The 20,909-nt window shown below is 50.0% G+C and overlaps 1 protein-coding gene and 1 long non-coding RNA gene across 2 annotated transcripts in view; one reads left to right on the forward strand and one right to left on the reverse strand.

The window, feature by feature from the left end:
* Positions 1-20,909, forward strand: part of Slco2a1 (solute carrier organic anion transporter family member 2A1) — a 77,658-nt gene that overhangs the window by 54,666 nt on the left and 2,083 nt on the right. Inside the window, exons 4-13 of the mRNA XM_048417199.3 lie at positions 2,853-3,080; positions 4,101-4,199; positions 5,035-5,171; positions 7,125-7,200; positions 7,730-7,894; positions 8,969-9,158; positions 10,807-10,972; positions 13,125-13,288; positions 17,176-17,240; positions 20,023-20,146. Of these exons, the coding sequence (XP_048273156.1) occupies positions 2,853-3,080; positions 4,101-4,199; positions 5,035-5,171; positions 7,125-7,200; positions 7,730-7,894; positions 8,969-9,158; positions 10,807-10,972; positions 13,125-13,288; positions 17,176-17,240; positions 20,023-20,146 (1,414 nt within the window). The remainder of the gene's footprint in view (positions 1-2,852; positions 3,081-4,100; positions 4,200-5,034; positions 5,172-7,124; positions 7,201-7,729; positions 7,895-8,968; positions 9,159-10,806; positions 10,973-13,124; positions 13,289-17,175; positions 17,241-20,022; positions 20,147-20,909) is intronic.
* On the reverse strand, positions 15,621-17,051 carry LOC125388851 (uncharacterized). Its single transcript, XR_007228333.3, has 2 exons — positions 16,681-17,051; positions 15,621-16,025 (listed from the first exon to the last, which is right to left on the reverse strand). It is a non-coding gene; the product is annotated as an uncharacterized LOC125388851 (long non-coding RNA).

Here is a 20,909-nt window from a genome sequence, read left to right on the forward strand (position 1 = left end):
ATGTATATGCTGGTTTAGCTTAGCAGTCCCCAGAATCAAATGTCTCTCTGTAGTCAAAAAATTCAAAGAAAACACAATAGTATGCATAATACAGACTCTCTGTGTATATTCCATCATTATGTGTCTTATTCTTTATTTACTCCTTTTAATCTATGACTGTCTGTACTCTGTCTCTTTAAAGACTTTACCTTTTTTTAACCGTTTACTTCTTTTTATAACTGTCTATATTTTTTTTCTTCTCTCTCCCAAGCCTAGATACATTTATCCAACATTGTGACCCATTTAGAGGTCTTTTATGTCTGAATGTGTCCTATTGTGTATCTGTAATTCTTTACTGTTCAGGGGCACTTCTTAAAATGTGAAGCGCTTTTTAAAAACTTAAGATATGGCATTACTAGAGTATATATGGTACTGACTGCTTGCCCCAGTCCAGAATGGAGGAACTGTTCACTACCTCTGAGCCCCATACCACCCCAGTTGCAAGTATGCAGCAGGAATATATTGAGCCAGTAAGCAGTTTGTTTACAAACCCTATTTAAATGCTCAGCCTCCTGAAAGAGCCAGAGTTCTCACTGGCAGCTTTCTGAAGCCAGAATTTCAAAACAGCTCAGCATTTTTTTCTGCTATCACTGAATCAGGAAAACCTCTCTTAAAGGAACCATGCTTCTGCTTGCTTCTAACAAACAGAGCCCACCCAAGAAAATGCCACTACCAAACCATGCTTACCTCTTTTCTTTTGTGTCTAGGATTCCTTTTTAAGCTTCCTCAGGTTTTTATGTAGATGTAGTTACCCATGTTGGCATGCCAATTTGTTTGAAGAAAGGCCACTTGTTGGCTCCCGGCTGCTCATCCCAGAAATAATCACACAGAAACTATATTATTTAAATCACTGCTTGGCCCATTAGCTCTAGCTTCTTATTGGCTAACACTTACATCTTAATTTAACCCATTTCTAGTAATCTGTGTATCACCATGAGGCTGTGGCTTACCAGATAAAGTTCTGGTGTCTGTCTTTAGCAGGGCTACATGACTTCTCTCTCTCTCTCTCTCTCTCTCTCTCTCTCTCTCTCTCTCTCTCTCTGCCTTCCTTCTCCCAGCATTCAGTTTAGTTCCCCCCTACCTAAGTTCTGTCCTATCAACAGGCCAAGGCAGTTTCTTTATTCACCAATGGTAGTCACAGCATACAGAGGGGAATCCCACATCAAGATGACTGAGAGACTAAAGCAGTGAACCTTGGTGCAAGTATTTTTCAGTAGGCAGGTATCGCCCACATTGCCATTCAGAGGATGGTTTCTCAGATCTAGGCATGGGTCTCCAGTGGCTGAGCTGGGCAAGGGGACAAGTCTTTATACCTCTTTCCTGGAATTGTCATTTACTTTCAGATGACCTTTAAACTATTTCTTGAACAGATAATAGTCACAGATAATGGGCCCCTTATCTGGGTCTGGGTCAAAGTCATCAACATGCTGCACCACCCATGAGCATTAATTAGTAGTTATAATAATATTTTGGTTTGTTGAAAGGGTCACAGGCTATGAAGACCAGGCTGCCCTCTAACTGGTAATCCTTCTGTCTCAGCTCCTTGAGTTCTGAGATTACTCAAGACAGATGAGCACTGTCATAAACAGTTTCACATAATACTTGACCTTGGTCCCCTCTGTTTTTTTCTAAGTCAGACCTCAGTGACCAAAGAGTGATGAGGCCCCTTTGCTGGAAGTTTGTAAATGAGTCTTGTCTAGACCCTAACGCTGAGGACAGGCAATGATGGTGTTAGGCCAGATGAGGCCTGGGTGGGAGGGGGAAAGGGCAACAGAGATGGATGCCCCAGACCTATCATCTACTCCATGACCCTCACTTTTCCTCTCCAGGAGACTCTGGGGCCCCCCGCCTCAGGGCCGTGGCTCTGGAAACATCATAAGTAGGAGTTAAACTGATTCCATTAGTGTTAGTGAAAACCCCACAGAGCGAGAATGGTGACATCAGTGATTTCCATTGGCCAGAACGAGGCAGAAATAAAAGGAATCTGGAAAAGATCCCTCAAGCCCCTCAAGGCCTTGGAAAGCCGACAACACTGACTGTTTAATGTGGACCAAATTGAAAGCAGAGGCATGGAAGCAGCCGCCAAGCCTGACGAGGTCCAAGCCACAGGAACCGTGGCATCCAAAGTCCATGCTGGGATGAGTGGAGCCTTTCAAGAAGGGCTTCCAGGTGCAGCCTAGCTCCCCAATCTGTAACATGCGAGGGCCTCCAAATCCCCTTGTTTTCCGAGTCTGTGATTTTTCACTTGATCCTCGCCAAAAGGCCAAAAAGCATTAAGAATCTCTGATTCTGGGGAGCTGCCCAGGTGTGGTCAGGTCACTGAATATCTTTAGCAGCAAGTCCTTCGATGTGCTGAGGTGCTGGGATCATTCAGAAGTGAAGGATTAGGGGGTCATGGCCCAGGGAAGACCAGAGCCAAGGCTGGCGGTGGCAAGAACTCTGGGTTTTGACTGTGGATTCCTTCTTCCAGCTGGGCAGTGCTGTGCTCCAAGGCTGCAGTACTGATCCGCGTGCTCCGCCCTCTACCAGCAGCAGTAGAGGAGGAAGAAGGACTGCTCCTGTCCCATCTTGGGCAGAGTTTCTCCTGATGCAGGGGCCACAGTCCCCCTTACTCCCACCTCAGTCTCTGTAGTTCCTTCTGCCAGTCAAGCAGAAGACTATTCCTCAAGGACCTTGTCCTGTTTTCCTATTCCCTGGCCCTCCTTCCCTTCCACTGGGATATGGAGAAAGGACAAAACGAGGGCAAGATTGGAGGACAGATGGTGAAAGCAAGAGGCCAGAGTGGTGGTGACCTGTGGGCATGCTCATTGCAGGAAACAGCAGCCGCCTTCAGGCTGACCTTTGTCAGAAGCATTTGCCGGACCTGCCCCCCAGCAAGTGCCATAGCACCGTGCCAGACACGCAAAAGGAGACCAGCAGCATGTGGGGCCTGATGGTGATGGCTCAGCTGTTGGCCGGCATTGGGACAGTGCCCATTCAGCCATTTGGGATCTCCTATGTGGATGACTTTGCGGAGCCCACCAACTCCCCTCTGTATATCTGTGAGTCTTGAGCTTTAAGGGGGCTGTTGGGGTGGGGGGTCTGGGACCTGATGTGACACCTGCAGAAGCTCTTGGGGTTGAAATGGGGTCTGATCTTCTTGGCCCACAATACGGTGGAAGAAAAAGACCTGTTATGAATGCCAGTTCTGTTTTCTTCCACTTGTGTGGGTCTCAAGTGGCTAGCCCAGGTCTCCAGGCTCTCACCTGGAAAACAGAGCCAAGATTCTTTGTGTGTCCCATGTGATTTGGGATTATGGGAGCTGATATGATCACCATTTAGCACTGTTTTGAGCCTTTGACAGCACAGCATGACATTGTGTTCTACCAAGTTCACACTAGAGAATCATGCAATCGAGTTCTTTAAATGCTTAAAGAACTTAAAACATATGTTGTTTTAAGTAAGTTTAAAATGTGTATTGGGCCACATTTGTAACTATCCAGGAGGCCATGTGGCCTCTGGGCCATGGGTTTAGACTCTCTGTTGATCCTCCACAAATCACTCAGTTCTCCAGGCTCATGCTGGGTGATACACTACTTCCCTGAGCTGTGAACAGGTGGTCATGTGTGAAGTGGGTAGCAGATGGCCAACTGGTGCCTGATTTCTTCCCTCAGAAAGAGCCACACTGAGCTTTCTCAGGGCCTCAGGTCATAAACTGCATCTCCAGCGCTACCTTCGCTCGCCAGAGCCCCAGCACTGTACACAGAAAGCTTCACCCGCTAACACACCCTGGACTGGTATTTTTTTAAGATACGGTGGAGGCAGGTTCATTTCAGGCCAGGAGATCTCTCTGGCAGGTGCTGGAGGAGCAGCAGGCTTGGTTCTGCCAGCCTTGGCATCTGGCCCTTGTCTGCAGGAGATGTGATAGGCGTGGGCTGCAGGAAGTGACCTAGGCATGGTGGGCTCCTTATTCCCAGGGGACAGTGGGTGATACCTCGGGAATCTCCCTCAGTTTGGGAAACTAGGCTTGCTGAGCATTCTCAGTGTCTCCTCAACCCCTTATCCCTTGCTTCAATTTCCAGCCATCTTATTTGCTATCGCTGTGTTTGGACCAGCTTTCGGGTACCTGCTGGGCTCAGTCATGCTCAGGATCTTTGTGGACTACGGCAGGGTGGACACTGGTAGGTATGCAGAAGACACACATTCTTGTCACCCTTTTGCTGCGGCTTCTGATTTAGCTCCTCCCTCTAGACTGCCTAAAGAGATGAGCAATGGAGCTCCTGGACCGTGTAGGACAATGCCTGTTGCCGAGTGACATTCTGCCACTTTCTTCCAGAAAATAAAGATTCTGTCTCTATATTTGAGGTCCAGGAACACAATGGAGGCTTCTAGATGGAGTGTGGGGCAGATTTTCAGGGGAACATTTCTCTTTTGGAGGACAAGCAACCCACCTTGTTGATGGTTATATATTTGGGCAACTAAGAATTATAGGACTGCCTTTCTTACGGTTCCTAAAAAGCAGGCTGTAAGATGGAGCTCAGTAGTTAGGGTACCAGGAAGACAGGTCTGAAATTGACTAATGGACCAGGGATTTGGTTTCCTGGTTCGTTAGAGGAAGTCAGATGTACATAACAGTTCCCCCACCGACACGCTAGAGGAGACCGTAGGATGACGGAGACAAAGTCTGTAGCACATGAACCACGCCAGCCCTCTGGAGACCAGATCTTTTCACCGTTATTCCCGCCAACAGCTAGGGAAGAAGCACAGTGTGAAGAGGGGTGGGGGCTGGGCATTCTCTAGTGTCTGGCTTTCTGTGCAATGGTCCGGGTGGTCTGGGAAGACCAAAAAGGCCTGGCGAGGGAGTGTTGTGACCACGATCCTACACCACGGAGTGTCCTGTCACCGTTATGGGAAGAAAGTCAGGGAGACAGCCCTTGAACTGAAAGTCCCTGTCTATTCTGGAGAGAATGCGTGCGTTCCACCAGCAGACGCTGTCATCCTTTGATTTCTTCCTAGCTGCCGTGACCTTGAGCCCAGGTGACCCCCGATGGATCGGAGCCTGGTGGCTGGGCCTGCTCCTTTCTTCAGGCTTCCTAGTTGTTACTTCTTTGCCCTTTTTTTTCTTCCCCCGAGCAATGCCCAGAGGAGCAGAGGTAAGTTTCCCAGAGCCCACGACTTAAGCACAGTGTGCGGGGTGGGGAAACAAAAGGCTGGGAAGCTGCAGCTGCTTCAGTACACTGGGTGAGAAGGTGACAAGTCTGGGGACACAGGGCTCATCAGAGACCGAGACGAGGTGCCCCTAGTAGTCTCCGACCATGATGTCATTTCAAAGACCAGAGAGTTCCAGGGAGCACAGTGTGGGAACCCCTGAGTTCACCTAAGCTGGGCTAACGTGTTACGAAACAGTGACAATGAACAGTGGGATGGGGGGGGATAGAGAGCTATCTCAGTCCATAGAGGGCTTGCGTGCAAACGTGAGGACCGGAGCTTGATTCCCACAGTATCACTTTCTAAAAAAGACAAACATGGTGCTGTGTAATTGCAATCCCATGCTGAGTATACAGAGAAATGGGAGGATTCCTTGGGGTTTCCCAGCCAGCCAGCCAAGCTACATGGGGAGCTCCAGGCCACTTCTTGAAAAAACAAAACCAAGATGGCTGATGCCTGCAGGATGACACCCAAGGTTGTTCTCTGGCCTCCACATGGATGGACACACACAGAGTCTCACAAAGGCTGGGTGAGGCCCAGTTGACTCCTATGTTTAATAGAGCTTACTAAGGTTTGAGCCTGAAAGCCTGGGTGAGGAGGGGAGTCCAGGGCATGAGGTGCAAGGATGTGTCTAGGGCGGCATGCTTTGAGCAGGGCTGTATCTGCTGCAAAAAGGAACTAGGAAGCTGAGAATGGAAACCGAGTGGGGCCTTTATGTGAGGCTGAAATGCTTCCCATTTTCTCCTATGAGTTCCAGGCAGTGGGGTGACCGGGCACTGTGGCGACTCCCCGGTCACCTAGAGACAATATGGCAGTTGGCTGAGGTTGGGATTCACGAAGGATCAGAAGTTGCAGATCTGAGAGGCTCAAGAAAAGATGGAAAATATGGCTAAGGGCCAGGGCAATGACCACCAGAGAGATGGGGCCAAGCGCAGGCTGGTTGTTCCTGAGGAGATGATGCAAAGACTTGGCTGTGGACTGAGTTGGAGCTCGTGTATCCGGGATTTGAGACAGAAATGGGCCCCACTGTGGGAAAGGGGTCGTGGGGAGAGGTCCAAAACTTATTCCAAGGAAGCATTTACAAGGTTATGGCATATTTTAATAGGCTAGGTTAGACAGATCTAAACTTGAAGACTTCCACTCATAAACTAGTTGAATGATCTTAGCTAAGTTGCTTTGTTTCTAAGCTTCCTCTCCTGTAACGTTCTTGGGGGTAATTAGAGAACCTGTCTGGGAAGGAAGCTGTGAGGAAGAAGGCAATGCAGGGGGAATGATGGGCATGTTGCCCAGAGCGGAGCAGGTGCTCAGTTAATGGGGGCACCAAAGAATGCTAACGGCAGAGCACAGGCCTATGTCTATGCAGTGGCTCAGAGAGAGTCGCGGCCTCTGTCTTGAGCTGCTGGCTTCAGAGATTAGCAAGGGCACTTGAGGTAATGCCCAGGAGGCACAGGTGATGGTTAGGACAGTGCCTGGACTCACCTTTGGTTGGAGAAAAAGCAGAGACCCTAGAGAGGACACAGAAAGGGAGAGCTGAAAAGAGTAGACATTGGAGACCCCTGTTGTCCTAGAAACCAGCCATCCCTGGAGTCTGCATATGGGACACAGTGTAGTCATGACATATAGACAAGGGGTAAGATCCAGGACGATGTTTTTGGCCTCAGTCATGGGAAAGTCAGATGAAATAACATGCCCTTAGGTTCTGTGGGAGGTGTTGGCATGGATTAACTCTGGTCTCCAGTCAAGGCACCAGGCTCACTAAAAAACACAGGTGGTGTTTGCTTCAAGAGTGCATCCTCAAGATGCCCTCCCATGCATCCATGTGGTCCTTGAGCCACTGAGTCCAGAGAGTCAAGGGCACAGGGATGGGCCATTAACATCACCATGTTTGCTGCCTTCAGAGGTCTGTTATCGCAGATGAAACAATGAAGATGGAGGAGGACAAGTCAAGAGGCTCCCTGATGGATTTCATTAAACGTAACTGACTGCCCCAGCAGCCTTGGGTGGGCTGGTTCTGGGTGGCAGGAGGCCAGGTTCAGGGGACAGGGTGACAAGAAACAATAAGATCTGGGACTGCCTCACCGTGTAGGTGCCCCCTCGGTTTAGAGGGTTTTGGTCAATGATCCTGGTGGCTGGTTCTTGCTAATCCAGGCAGAGCCAATCACCACCCCAAGTCTCCACTTCCATTCTCTCCTCTTCACTTCCTGTAGAGGTGGCAGTTGTGGGAGGAGACTTTTCCTAGTGTGAGCCCAGTTTCTATGCACCTACTGCCAGCATTGTCTTAGTCAGACAAGTGTGCTGAGTGGGAATCCAAGGACCGTATGCCCCTGGGAATCTAAGGACCGGTACGCCCCTGGGATGACAACTGTGAGCCTGAAGTTCTCTAATTGTGCCCCAAGGAAGAGAAGAAGCTTGCCTAGGGGGACGAGTCAGGGTGCTGGCAAGGTTTTGGGAAGCCTGTGATGCTCTTACCAAGGCCTGTCCCCTGACAGCCATCTCCCTGCAGGGTTCCCCCGCATCTTCCTGAGGCTGCTGATGAACCCACTCTTCATTCTGGTGGTCCTGACTCAGTGTACCTTCTCCTCTGTCATCGCTGGCCTCTCTACGTTCCTCAACAAGTTCCTGGAGAAGCAGTATGGGGCCTCAGCCGCCTATGCCAACTTCCTCATTGGTGTGTCAGAGGGCACTGCTGCAGGACCTGGGGGGTGCCCCCTGGGGAGGAACTGGGTACTGGTGCAGTCCATCCAAGGATAACCCAGGGCCAGACCGGATACAGACCGGAGACAGGAGGACTTGCCCAAGAGAAAGAATTTTAAGGATATTTTTCCTGGTTGGCAACCTAGAATGTTTTTGGCAGATTTCTAGGACTCCTATTCTTCTATTCAGGAGTGGGTGGAGACTGGGGGCTGCTTTCCTTCCCATCAAGAGGGTGGGAATCTGATAGCCTCCCAACTGACCTTATCAGGGGCAACAGAGGAGAGAGAGAACATGGAGCTTGAGACACACAAAACACCTCTTAAGGGGTTTCCTTCCCCAGGACCTCGAGTCTCAATGTCATGACACATCAGGTTCCTTTACACAATGGCAATGCAAATGCTCAGAGCCGCCCAGTTAGTAAACCCAGAATCTATGGAGGAGGTGTCCGTACTTCTTGCAGTAGATGCTAAGAACCACCGACGGAGGGTCCACCAAGTGCCTGGGTGATGCCTGGGACCAATCCATAGATGAACTTGACCACATATATGGATTTGTCAAGATAAGATATGAGGATGACTCCCTGGACTCATTGAGCTCCGGTGTAGGCTTTAGATAGGACATTATTTATCTCCCCTTCAACCTCAGACTTGGTTACCACCCCCAAAATAATCTGCTTCCTTATCCTTATTGCCATCATCTTGTTTTCAATTTTGTTTCTTTGAGACAAGGCCTAGAGCAGCTCAGGCGAATAATGAACATGCTAGGTAGGGGAGGGTGACCTTGAATTCCTGATCCTCCTGATTCTGCTTCCCAAGTGCTGGGATTGTATGTGTCAAAGGTTGACTGCTTCTTTTTTCTTTGATCAGGCAGGCCAACCCTCTAGTGAAGCAACTTCTCAGGATGTACCTAGTCAACACTCAATAGTTAGTAATTCTTGATAGTCATCCACTACTATCGTCATCGAATATACCCAGTGTTCCTTCACAAAGCCGTGTTCCTCACTCAAGGTTCCCGAGCTGTGCATCCAGCTCCTCTCCTCCTCCCCCAGGTGCTGTAAACCTTCCTGCTGCGGCCTTGGGGATGCTCTTTGGAGGAATCCTCATGAAGCGTTTTGTTTTCTCCCTGCAAACCATCCCCCGAGTGGCTGCCACCATCATGACGGTCTCCATCATCCTCTGTGCCCCTCTCTTCTTCATGGGATGCTCCACACCAGCTGTGGCTGAGGTCTACCCCCTCAGGTAATGAACGAAGGCATGTCGAGATACCTTTGTAACCGCAACCAGAATCCAGTCACTGTGTGTCTTTCTGCTCTGCCTCTTTTTACCTCCTCTGTCCTGTCTACTTGGATCTGATCTCTGACATAGTAATACAGAACACCGGGTCTCAAACAGTGTGCTCTGTTTTGAGATGAGACCAGCCGACGGTTGGGGCTAAGGTTCTGTTTTGTAAGAAGCACCAGAAACTAATCAGTTCAGTTTCTGAATGAGCCTGAGCCCTAGGAACTAGGGAAATAATCTATGATTAGTGTCAGCCCTGGGCTAGCTAGAGTTAGGCAGAACCTTGTTGAGCTGTCAAAGAAAGATGAGAAGAGTTGAAAAGATTTCAAGACGAGCAATGAAAGTGGGCGGAAGAGGCAAAAGGCAGGTCCAGGTGCCAGCCTATTTGTAAAAAGCAGCATGAAACGTGTGTTTAAAGTCAAGCTTCATCTTCAGAAAGGGCGTTTCAACCTTGTGAGCAAGGGACATGCGCAATTCCCCACTCCTCACCCCCTCGCTCCAATAACCACCTTGTAACCTTTTCTTTAGAACATCGGCTAAGGAGTTTGCAAGATTTGAAGACTCTTATAGCCCCTGTGCGTTCTTTTTCTCATAGAGAGCTACATCTCCAAATATAGCAACAGCATCAGGCAAAGACCAAAAGAATAAATAGTTTGAGATGACCTCTGTATTTGAGGGGTGAGGGAGGGGATGAGAAGCAAAGGGAGAGAATGTTGCTTAGCATGGGGAACTCCCTGCTGTTGTGCAGGCTGACTCTGGACCCAGAGAAGCCTGAAAGCTTTGGGGCCTTTAGGAGGTTTTCACTGGGAGTTTGGTCCCAACTCTGTCATCTGCTTTGCCTGAGTTCTAGGTATGAGGCTCTTTGTTGCTATGGGAACGTTATCTACCTAAGCTATAGTTTTCTCATCCTCTTAAAAAGCATGATCTTCTAGGCTTATTGAGGTGACTATACCTGAAAATCTCCTTCCACTGTGACATCCCATAAATACTAGCAGTCACTAGCACTGTCTCATCAATGCACTCTTCAGCTGTGATCTGTTAGTCCCTGTCACAAGTTTCCCAAAGAATACCAATAAGATCAGTCATTGAAATCCTCTTTGATGATGGCCAGGCTGGGAAAGGGAATAGGGAGACCCAGATCAGCAAGTCCATATTGAATTAGGAGATGAGCAAGCAATGAGAACCTCAGGTGCCTCCAAAGGTCCCAGCCACTGCCTTTAACCAAAACTTAGCTGGAAGATGAGAGAAGGCAGGTATTACCAATGACATTACTGTGACATCCACCATTTCTTTCAACAGAGTCTTAATCAGTTGGTCACTTAGACTCTGACAGTGGCATTGAGGTTTGCTGGCTAGACCTTTCCAACTGAGTAATTGGTGTGTTTGGGCTCCAACGTTAGCATAAATGGTGAGAGCCATGATTTCCAAACAGTGGCAGATTCACAGCTGGCCCCCACGGGCTCAGTTCAGATCCTTGGGTGGCACTGGCCCAAGACAAACAGAGACATGCAGGCACATCCACCAGGCCAGGAACTCACGCCGGGCTGGAGTGTAGCACCCTTTCTCGGTCTCGCTTTGTTTGATTCCTCGCTTCCTGTCTCGTTGGCAGCACATCAAGTTCTATACATCCGCAGCCTCCTGCCTGCCGCAGGGATTGCTCGTGCCCAGATTCCATCTTCCACCCAGTCTGCGGAGACAATGGGGTAGAGTACCTCTCCCCTTGCCACGCTGGCTGCAGCAGCCTCAACCTGACGTCAGCAGCTTCCAAGCAACCGGTAAGGACGCGGGGGTCACTGGGGCAGACAGAGCCACATGGAGCTTGGGGGCAGTAACAGTGTGTAACCTCCAAAACTGTTCCTTGGCTCTGGTACTCAATATCAGCATCCTAGCCTCCTCCACCGTCTCCACCTTCATTGCCCCAAGGTCATGACCAGATGCCTGCAGCCCAGAGTCAATTAAAGATTGGCCCGTGACCAACAAGTCCATTCTTGGGAACTTGGCGAAACAATGGAAACAAGTTGAAGTATTCGCCCTCAGTGGAGACTTGTGACTACATTGATGACTCTCTGGGGACACGTCTGCATTCTGGGTTCAGGCCATGGTGTAGGGTCACATGGACTGGGAGCAGAAGGACCCTGGGACATGGACCCGGAAAACCAGTCCTGGGAGCAGCAGTCGAGGGCCTTTGCTTCAACCGCTCAGCTCCCATGGGTGCCATGGATCTGGTCTGAAGTCAGGAAACTATTTAAGAGCAAATCTGGGATTGGAAGCCAAAGCCCTGCCTTACCTAGAGTTCAAGGCCATAGGGTCTCCTTCTTGGGCAACCTAAAGGGGCCCCATCCATCAATCTGTGAGGGCAGTGGCCCTGGGCCTTCTGGCCTCAGCCAACAGGGAATGACTCCTCCGGTCATTAGTTAATTAGTCAGCAAACAGAACAACACACTGAGTGCAGCCGCTATACTGAGGAAGAGACGAGGAGCTTACGACAAAGCCCCGTTCTCACAATTTACATTCAGTCCAATAAACGCACAAGATAAAGGCTGAGGTGAGAGGGAAAGACACTTGACAGCACAGAGAGTATCTGGGGGGCTCCCTAAGATGACTGACACCTGAGCAACCAGCAGAGGAATCCTGCGGAAACCCGAAGCCCGTGGCAGGTTCGGGAAGAGCAGGGACAGAGCCCCGTGTGAATACACCACAGGAACAGCGAGAAGGCCCGGTGGGGGTTAAGTGAAGAGTGTCACAGCTAGCAGGGCCAGGGCCAGGCAGGCCCAGCGCTGGGCAGGGCTGGGCAAGCCAGGCTCAGGGGCTAGATGATCTTTCCCCAGAGAGAGCAATGGGAAGTCTACACCATTGCCTTTGGATGTCCCAATAGCAAGGATGCATTTGTGTGGTGGCCATAGGCCAGGGTAGCTTCCACTTACCACCTCTTCCTTGGAGACAGGACAAGGACGTTTTCCCAGCCGCCTCTATGGGCAAAGGAACATGCCAAGATGGTCCCTTAATTTACCTTCTAACTGGAAGAGTAGCGGCTTCTGTGGTCTTCTTATCTTTATTTGCTTACGTCTGACTCATCTACTTCCAGAAATAATCTTGACAAGCTTCCAATAACAACACAAGTACATCAAGATAAAATCCATTACCATGATATCAAGGAAAAAATAATAAATTGAAAGGGGAAAAAGCCTTGCTAGTTTAATCCAGACCAAGGGAGGTAACAGCAGTATTGTGTATTATAAACTTCTGAATTTGAGAGCCAAGGAGGGGTGGGAGCATGGGACCCACTGTCTGACGGAGGGAAGCATCCCAGCCCATTAGTTCACATAGCTCCGGGACGGCTACAGCTCTGAACGCATCATAGGTTTGGCCATCAGCCACCGTAAGGGGAAAGGTAAAGATGGCCAGATGAACAGAGGCCACTAAATGAGTTGTACAACAGTATTGAGTCACATAGAATTATGACTCAATAATTCTCCTCTAGGGTCCCCTCTTAGGCCAAAGGATGCCTCCTCGGTGGGAAGTGATACAGAGGGTTCAAAGGACTCCATTGTTGTTTCCTGGGCTCCCCGAGTATATCTTTTCTTGTAACAACCCGCACAACCACTGCAGCTAGCTGGACCCAGAGGAGAGCCCTCCCAGGCTCTAGGCTCCTCGCTGTGGGTATTTTGCCTGGTGGTGAGATCTTAGGCATCTAGATGATAAGAAGGTAAGAGACTGCAGGAGTTTAGCCCATGCTGGACTCCTGGTGAAGATTGTTTCTAAGGCCCGAACAGTAAGCCTCATCTGGCCTCGCAGTCTTTGAATCTTCCCTGGGGACCAGAGGGCAAAGGGGTTCGTACCAGTGGGAGTCTGCAGCAAGAGCCTGTGTGGAGGTGTGGACATGTGGAGGTAGAATCGTGACGTACCCCCCTCCTGTTCTTTGTCAAGAGCTATTTGAACTGCAGCTGTGTGACTGGAGGGTCTGCGTCAGCAAAGACAGGATCCTGCCCGGTGTCCTGTGCACACTTCCTGCTCCCGTCCATCTTCCTCATCTCTGTTGTGGCGCTCATCGCCTGCGTCTCCCACAACCCGCTCTACATGATGGTTCTTCGGTGAGTGGCGTCTCTGAGCTTCCCCGCCCTCCCTTTGATGTTCCATCCTGTCTCTGCTTGGAGTCTCTCCTCCAAACCCTAGAGTGTCCAGTGGTGACAAGGTGAAAGAGTACACTCACAGCAGGTGTTCCCGGTCCCAGGAGGAGCTCCTTGTAAGGTGGCCTCACTCGGGCCCCCAGCACCTAGGAGACACAGGCTCTGCTGGCACCTTCATTCTATTTGTTTGAAGTTAAATCATAGCCCAGGATGGCAGAGCTGTCCAAAGGCTGAGCCCCGTGTTAAAGACATGTGCATACAGACTCACTTCTTTTTCAGTCTTAAAAGAACTGAGTAGAAAGAGGAGGAAATCAGCTAGATGTACAAACAGCAAGTTGGGAATGGAAGAAAGTTCCAGAAGCTGTGGGAAAGGGTAAAAATGAGAAAACCACAGGAGGCTAGAGACTTAGGGCTCATGTTGGACAGGGCACGCTGCCCAGGGCAGGGACAAGGGAGGTGTCTCGTTGCAGCTGACCCTTGAGTGCCTCTAAGATTTTTATAGAGAGGGCTCCTCCTTGACCACCTCCTGCCTGCTTCCATCTATGTCCTCCTGCCCTCCCGCCCTTCCCTTCTGCTTACTTAGAAAGCAGAGAAGGAGAAACACAGAGACTGGAAACTCCCTGTCAGATTCAAAGTTTCTGCATCATATTTCCCGAGTGTCCTTGGGCGTTGCCTGACCTCATGAGCCTCAGTTTCCTTGATAGTGTCAGCTTTACAGGGTCAATTGCTTTGTACACAGAAGGTGCCATGCTGGGTGTGGTGGTGTCGCCTATAAACTCAGTACTGGAGAGAGGCAGAAGCAGGAGGATCAGGAGTTCAAGGTCATCTTTGCCTACGTAGTAAGTTAGAGGTCAACCCAAGCAACATGAAACCCTACCTCAGTGTTTCTCAATCTGTGACGCCTTTGGGAGTTGAACAACCCTTTCACAGGGGTCACCTGAGACAATAGGAAAGCACATATATTTACATTACGATTCATAACAGTAGCAAAATCATGAACTTGCAGTGCAAACTCAATACTCTTATGGTTAGGGTCACCACAACATGAAGAACTGTATTAAAGGGTTGCAGCATTAGGAAGATTGAGAGCCCCCCATCCTGCCTCAAAAAGGAAGTGGGAGGCGGTATTCTCCATATTTTCTATTTTCTCCTATTTTCTCCAGAAGTTTAAGAGCTGAGGGAGGACCAGATGTTATGCCAAGAACGTCATTTAGTGATAGAGCACTTGTCTAGCATGTGCAAAGCCCTGGGTTAGAGCTCCAACACTGCAGCTGCTAGAATTTTACTCTACCCAAGTCAGTTCTCTGTCCAGTTAGCCCACAGGCTGCCAAGCTCCTGTCACTCTTGCTCTTTCAGTGATGCTAGCAGAAGATAAGAAATTCTTGCATTGAAAACAAAAGGTATCGTTACTGCAGACAGCAGCACATCCCCTGAAGGTGTGTCCATTATCCTTGTCCTCCAGATCCTTCAGAATTGATACACAGATCCAAATGCGGGCTTTGTGTGCGGCAGGCTTCCCCTCCAGCATGGGAACACTGAACTTGAGGGAGCCGCTGCTTATCCTGTGAGCCCTGAGCCAACTCCAGCTCCTGCCTCAAGGCTGCTACCTGCAGCCACAGCCCCAGGAAATGGCCCAAAGACAGCAGTCAGGACTAGAAGGTCTCAGTAAGAATAGGTATGAATGCTACTGCTTCTCACGCTGTGCACCCCAAAGAATGACTCTGTCACCCAAGGTGCTTCAGTGGAGTTCCCTTCTTCCCTGCTGGGTTAAGTAGGTTCTGGCCTACCTTCTGACCCTGACATAGACCTGCATGAGGCCCTGAAGAGAAGAGAGGGTAAGGGATTTGGACAGGGCATTTAATGCCTATCAAGCACCTTCCTGTGTGGAGACCAGCATCAGTTCAACCCTCCCAAGACTGGCCAGTCTAGAGTAGAAACAGAGAGGAGTCTCCAGGATCCCAAGGTGGTTTAAAGATACCTCCCACCGGGAGAAAAGATGCCACCTAAGAGTCTTCAGTGGGATTCCCTTCTTGCATGACTGCTAGCTTTTGCTGACCTGAGGCAACTTGACAAATGCCCCAAATGTCAGTTATTAGTCCTAGTTCAAACCAGACCCGAGATCACAGTCTAGGAGCAGAGGCCAGCTGACAATGTAGAAAGAGAGGTCAGAAACCCAGGATTAACTCGGGGATAGGTGGGGAGCTCGGTCAATAGCCAAACTGGGGTGTCCGAATCTTACCAAGTTAAAACATACAGTGGTCAGACTGTCTAGGTGAAGGACAAAGACAAGGGGGCAATGAGTTCATTATTTTTCCTGTTTCTGATAGAAGCAACTTACAGAAGAAAGGTCTTACTTTGGTGCACAGTCCGAGGATACAGATCATGGCAGGGCAGGCTTGATGGCAAGGGCAGCCCTAGCTGTGGAACAGGAGCAGGAGACCGCTGGTGGCATTGTAGCCATAGTCAGGAGTAGGAAGGCGAACACCAATGAGAAGTTCACACCTCTCCACTCAGCACAGGAGCCCAGACTCTTAAATAGTACCATGAACATCCAGGGGAGGTCTTCCCAGCTTAGTCAAACCTCTCAGGGTGCAACCTCATGGATAGGTACACCAAGGGGCTTGTGTCCCAGCTAACTTCAGCTCCTTAACTTGGCAATGAAGATCAGGCATCCACTATGGACTGGGCCATTGAAGGGAAGCTGTAGATACAGAGGAAAAGAACATCTATTCTATCAGGATTCCAGGCACTGTCTCCTAGGAGATCCCAGATGGTGCCTTTTTCTCCCACTTGTACCCCAAAGAGCATCCCTTCACAGGGTCATCCCTCTGGGGATGTCCCTCATTTGCTGGCCGATGCTGGCAGCAGTTGTAAAACACCGTGCAATGGTCTGGCTACTGTGGAGTCCTCGCCTCATTGTCCCCTCAGCTCTGAGTTCTTTTCCAAATGGCAATCACCTACTCAGGAGTATGTGTGCTGAAAGCCTGGACAAGTCCGAGTCTAGTCACATGGCAGGCAGTTCTGACGCTGCTCTGGGCTCCCACTCGGCATGTGAGGTGCCCGCCCCCCAGCCCAGTCCCCTACTTCCATTCTCCAGCTGAAGGGGGAGCTCTCTAGGGAGAACTAGAACCTCTTGACCTGGCCTTGCCTTCTCCCTCTTGAAGGAGAAAGAAAGGGCCGTGCGTCTAACCCACGGAACCCGGTGCAAATGAAAATGTAAAGCCTTTGGCATGTGAATCATTAAGAATTTCAAGTCATACATGAACCAAACTGGGCCTTTCTGAGGGCGGCATCCAGTGCAGCTGCTCAAGTCACACCTCACAAAGCTGGCCCAGGGCAAGGAATTTTTTTCATACCTGCACAGAAGCTGAGAGCCCAGGGCCCTCCTTTCCTGGTACAAGACACTCCATGGGTGCTGTTCAGACCTGCTGTCTTAGCATCCGGCCAGAAACTCCCTTCTACTCAGTCTCTCTCGCCTGCTTTTTCTCCAAGCAGTCTCTGGACAGCCCTGAAAACAATACAGACCGTAGGTTCTCGAATCCAAGTTTGCACCCAACTCTCCTGGAATACTGTGTATCTTGAATAAATGTCAGACTGGGAATCTGTATTCTGATGAAGTTGATGCAGCGACTGAGAACCATGGGCGTAAGAGGACCTTTAACCGGGCAAATCTCACTGTCCACGTGCCCGATCAGACTAGAGGAGGACTGGTTCCGACCTGCTCTAACCTGCTCTGAGTCTGTCTATCTCCCCCCCCCCAACACACCCCGTGCCCCACTCCCTCTAGGTGACGCTGCAGCCCAGAGTCCTGCAGAGCCCTTCCTGTGCTGATTCCCTGTTTTCCTTTACAGCGTGGTAAACCAGGATGAAAAGTCATTTGCCATTGGGGTCCAGTTCTTGTTGATGCGCTTGCTGGGTAGGTAACTAAGCTTTCTTTATGGAGTAGAGGCCCTGGACCGTGGATGTCGAAAGGCTATGGGGCGGGGCAGGAACAGGAGAAGCCCCGCCTCCCGTCTGCTGTATCGGGAGCTGTAGATAACCAGCAACAGGGACCAAACTCCAGCAGGAACAGTTTGCCTAACTGCTTGAGATTGGGAAAGATTTTGTCTACGGCATTCAAGCCAAACTAAATTATGTAAGCAGAGGAAAAGCAAAGGGCGTCACTGAGAGTGCCGCGTACAGAGTTAAAAGCAGGTATTTGTAAACATTCTCCAAGAACTCATCCTAGGAAACAACACCTCGCATTCCTGCCCCAGACACAGCAGCTTCTGATCTGTGCCCTGGCTTTCTTACCCTTTTCCAGACTTCACTCCTCTGCCCTGGTTCAGCAAATGTCTCTTCTGTCAGGGGGCCCTCTGCCTATGAACCCTGTTTGTCTTCAAGTAACCTGGAGCTTCCCCATCTCCACACTCAAGCTGTGTGTACACATGATCAGCAGAGACCCACAGGGAGGGAGCCCTCCATGGGAGCAGGAGGCATCTGGATTTTCCTGAGTGCCAGGATTGTGGGGTGAGGGGACACATTGCAGGTGCTTTCCCAGCCTTCCCACTCTGGGCTGCCCTTTGACACTCTTGACACATGCGTGCATTAGACCGGGCACCAGGCACTAATATGGAGGCCTTGTTATAATGGGTGGCCAGAAGAGATTAAGTTCAACAGAGGATCTTTGCACTAAGAATTGCAGGGGTTGGATTTGGAGATTCCAACCTGAAGGATTTCAGTTACTATTAATGTGAACCTTCTTGCCTTAACACTAAAACTATACGAAGCTTGTTCTGCACTATTATTATTTTATTGGTTTTTCAAGACAGGGTTTCTCTATGTTGCTTTGGAACCAGCCCTGGAACTAGCTCTAGTAGACCAGGCTGGCCTCGAACTCGCAGAGATCCGCCTGCCTCTGCCTCCCGAGTGATGGGATTAAACACATATGCCCCACCGTCTTCCGACTCTATTCTGCATTATTAAGCAGGAGTGCAGGTCACAACCATTATCCTTCTAGCATGTGCCATCATCCCTTCTAAGGTCAACTGCAGGAGCCTATGCAGGGGCTGAGCCAGCATTTCCATGGAGTTTCTTCACCTCAAGCCACTTGTCCTGTGATGAAGTCCCTTTAAGTTCCAAAGGACCTTTATCAACACTCTAAATGATGCCTGTCACCTTCCTGTGACACATAGGGGGCACACACAGCTCCTTGTATTCACTTCTGATTTACCATCTCTAGCTCATTTATGACTTATTCTAACGCCTGGCTAGGAAAGAGACCTGGCATTCCTCCCAAATGACCTCCTGCCCTGCTTCTATTTGTGACTTAGAGAATGGCCTCTCTGTCCCGCTGCTCCAAACACGCGCTGCTTTTGCTTTCCCACCTGAGCTCAGCTAACTCAGCGTGGGACCACAGCTAGGAAACGCAGGCCTGGAGGAATTCCACTCATTGCTCCAGAACACAGCTCCACTCTGGGGCAGATGAAAAGATTGCCTATTTTATAAACTCCAGCCGGTGTGCAGTTACCCACTGAGATATGGTTGAAAACTCTCCTTGGCTTCTATTTAGGATGTGTCACCAGAGTCTGTTTCCAGTCACTATTCACCTGGAAACTGGAAAGGGACCAGGGACTGAGAGGCTGCTTCTGGAAGTTTCTCACTTATGGGCTAGGGTCAAGGGCTGGGTCACCTCTTCCTTCCAGAAACAGCAACTCACAGGGTGTTGATAGTCAGATGTTTGGGGCACTGTTTCTAAGTATGGCGTGGCCCATCCCCAGTGCCAATCCTGGACAAGTCCACTCCGACCCACTGGCTGCCCAGAATTTAGCTAACAGCACAGAGCATGGTGGGGTTGAGGAGTGGGCATCTAGAATAGTCAGCACCCAGCAAAGCACTGTGCCTGCTGGACTATGTAGGCATTACCACCCAGGTGCTGGAACGTTTGGCAGCCTAGGTTCTGAGCAGTTTGGATAGTAAGGGTTTTCAAGGGGTGTTGTCTAGTCCAGAAGCGCAGTTTGGAGGGAAGAACATAGGATTTAAAGTAGAGTTCAGTGCATCCTTGTAGTCAAAGGCTGTTCATTCGTTTCCCGGCCGCCCAGGCCTGAAATAACCACTCTGAAACTATGTTAATTGTAATACTATTTGACCAGTAGCTTAGGCATATTGCTAGGTAGCTTTTATATCCTAAACTAACCCATCTCCATTGATCTGTGCTTCACCACGAGGTCGTAGGCGAAGTTCCCAGCTGGTGTCCATGTCTTTCTCCTCTGTGGTGTCTCACTGACTCTGCCTACTCTCTCCTCCTCTATCTGCTTGGAACTCCCTCCTTACCCTATTCTGCTAAGCCGCTGGCCGAAACACATTTATTCATTAATCAATAAAAGCAACACATAGACAGAAGGACGTCCCACACTGCAATCCTTGTGCCCCCTTGCTCACTTGCTCTTCATTGTAATGAAGCCACCTGGAGACCACGTGAGAGCCTGGGGACATCAGTACTCTCCAGGCAGAATCTCTACTTGGGGCCAGCCTTGAGCATGAGAACTGAAGTGTGCAGTGTGGGGGAGCTGACATCAGATTGACCCTGGGATTCACTCTGCCCTGAAAGGATTCCCCTTATCTCCTAAACCTTCCGCTGAGAAGAGGATTTAAGCTTAACCGATAGTTTTCTGCTTTCCCAAGTCACTGTGATTCTGACTCTTTCCCATTGTCGCCAGCCTGGCTGCCATCTCCGGCCCTGTATGGTCTCATCATTGACTCCTCCTGTATCCGGTGGAACTACCTGTGCTCAGGGAGACGAGGGGCCTGTTCATATTATGACAATGATGCTCTCCGAGACAGGTGAGGGCTCCTACCCACACGGGTGTTGAAGAGATCTGGCCTGTGGTCCCAGCAGACCAAAACAAAATAAAACAAACAGGCATTTGCCTTGTGGTTGTGGTAGGAGCTGTCAGCCTTCTAAGGGACAAGATAGGAGGGATGTCTCTGCAAACTCTGCCATGGACAGAGAGCAGGGGCCACCATAGTATGCACCTGTAAGAAGCCATTTAGGTAAGAAGACGGAGGGTCTGCTTTGAGATGTCTCCCGAGGTTCTGTCCCTCATGAGCCCATGGCAGCAGAAAAAGTTCACCAAAGGTAAAGGGGTGCTGGAGGCTGAGAGAGACTATGAATGTGAGAAGATACCACACAGCCTCCACTGCTCAGAGAGACGGGGTCTGTAGCTCAGCACCCAGCAGAGGTCCCAGGAAGGGGGTCCAACCGATGCCAGTAAGTCAAACCCAGCCATCTCTCTCTTGTTGCCAATCCGTCATCTAGAAATGGTGAAGAAGGTGGCCTTGAAGGGGCTGTCCAAGGCCTAGAGGGCTGACAGAGAAGACCAGCAGAGGGGCAACAGGAAGCTACAAGCCCTGTAGCACAGCTGGGGCGGTGGTGTCACCTCTGGCCCTCAGTGGTACCACTGGGAGCAGAGGATCACTAGTGTATGTATGCCCAAAGTGGCCCCCACCTGGGAGATGGCAGCTTGTTGGCTGAGTGATGGCCTTCACAGCTCCCAGGCCACTGTGAAAACAATGTTCATCTTCTTGCTGTCCTCGGCCCAGGGAC

This window comes from Myodes glareolus, chromosome 4 (genome assembly GCF_982192425.1).
Source record: "Myodes glareolus chromosome 4, mMyoGla1.1, whole genome shotgun sequence".
NCBI lineage: Eukaryota > Metazoa > Chordata > Mammalia > Rodentia > Cricetidae > Myodes > Myodes glareolus.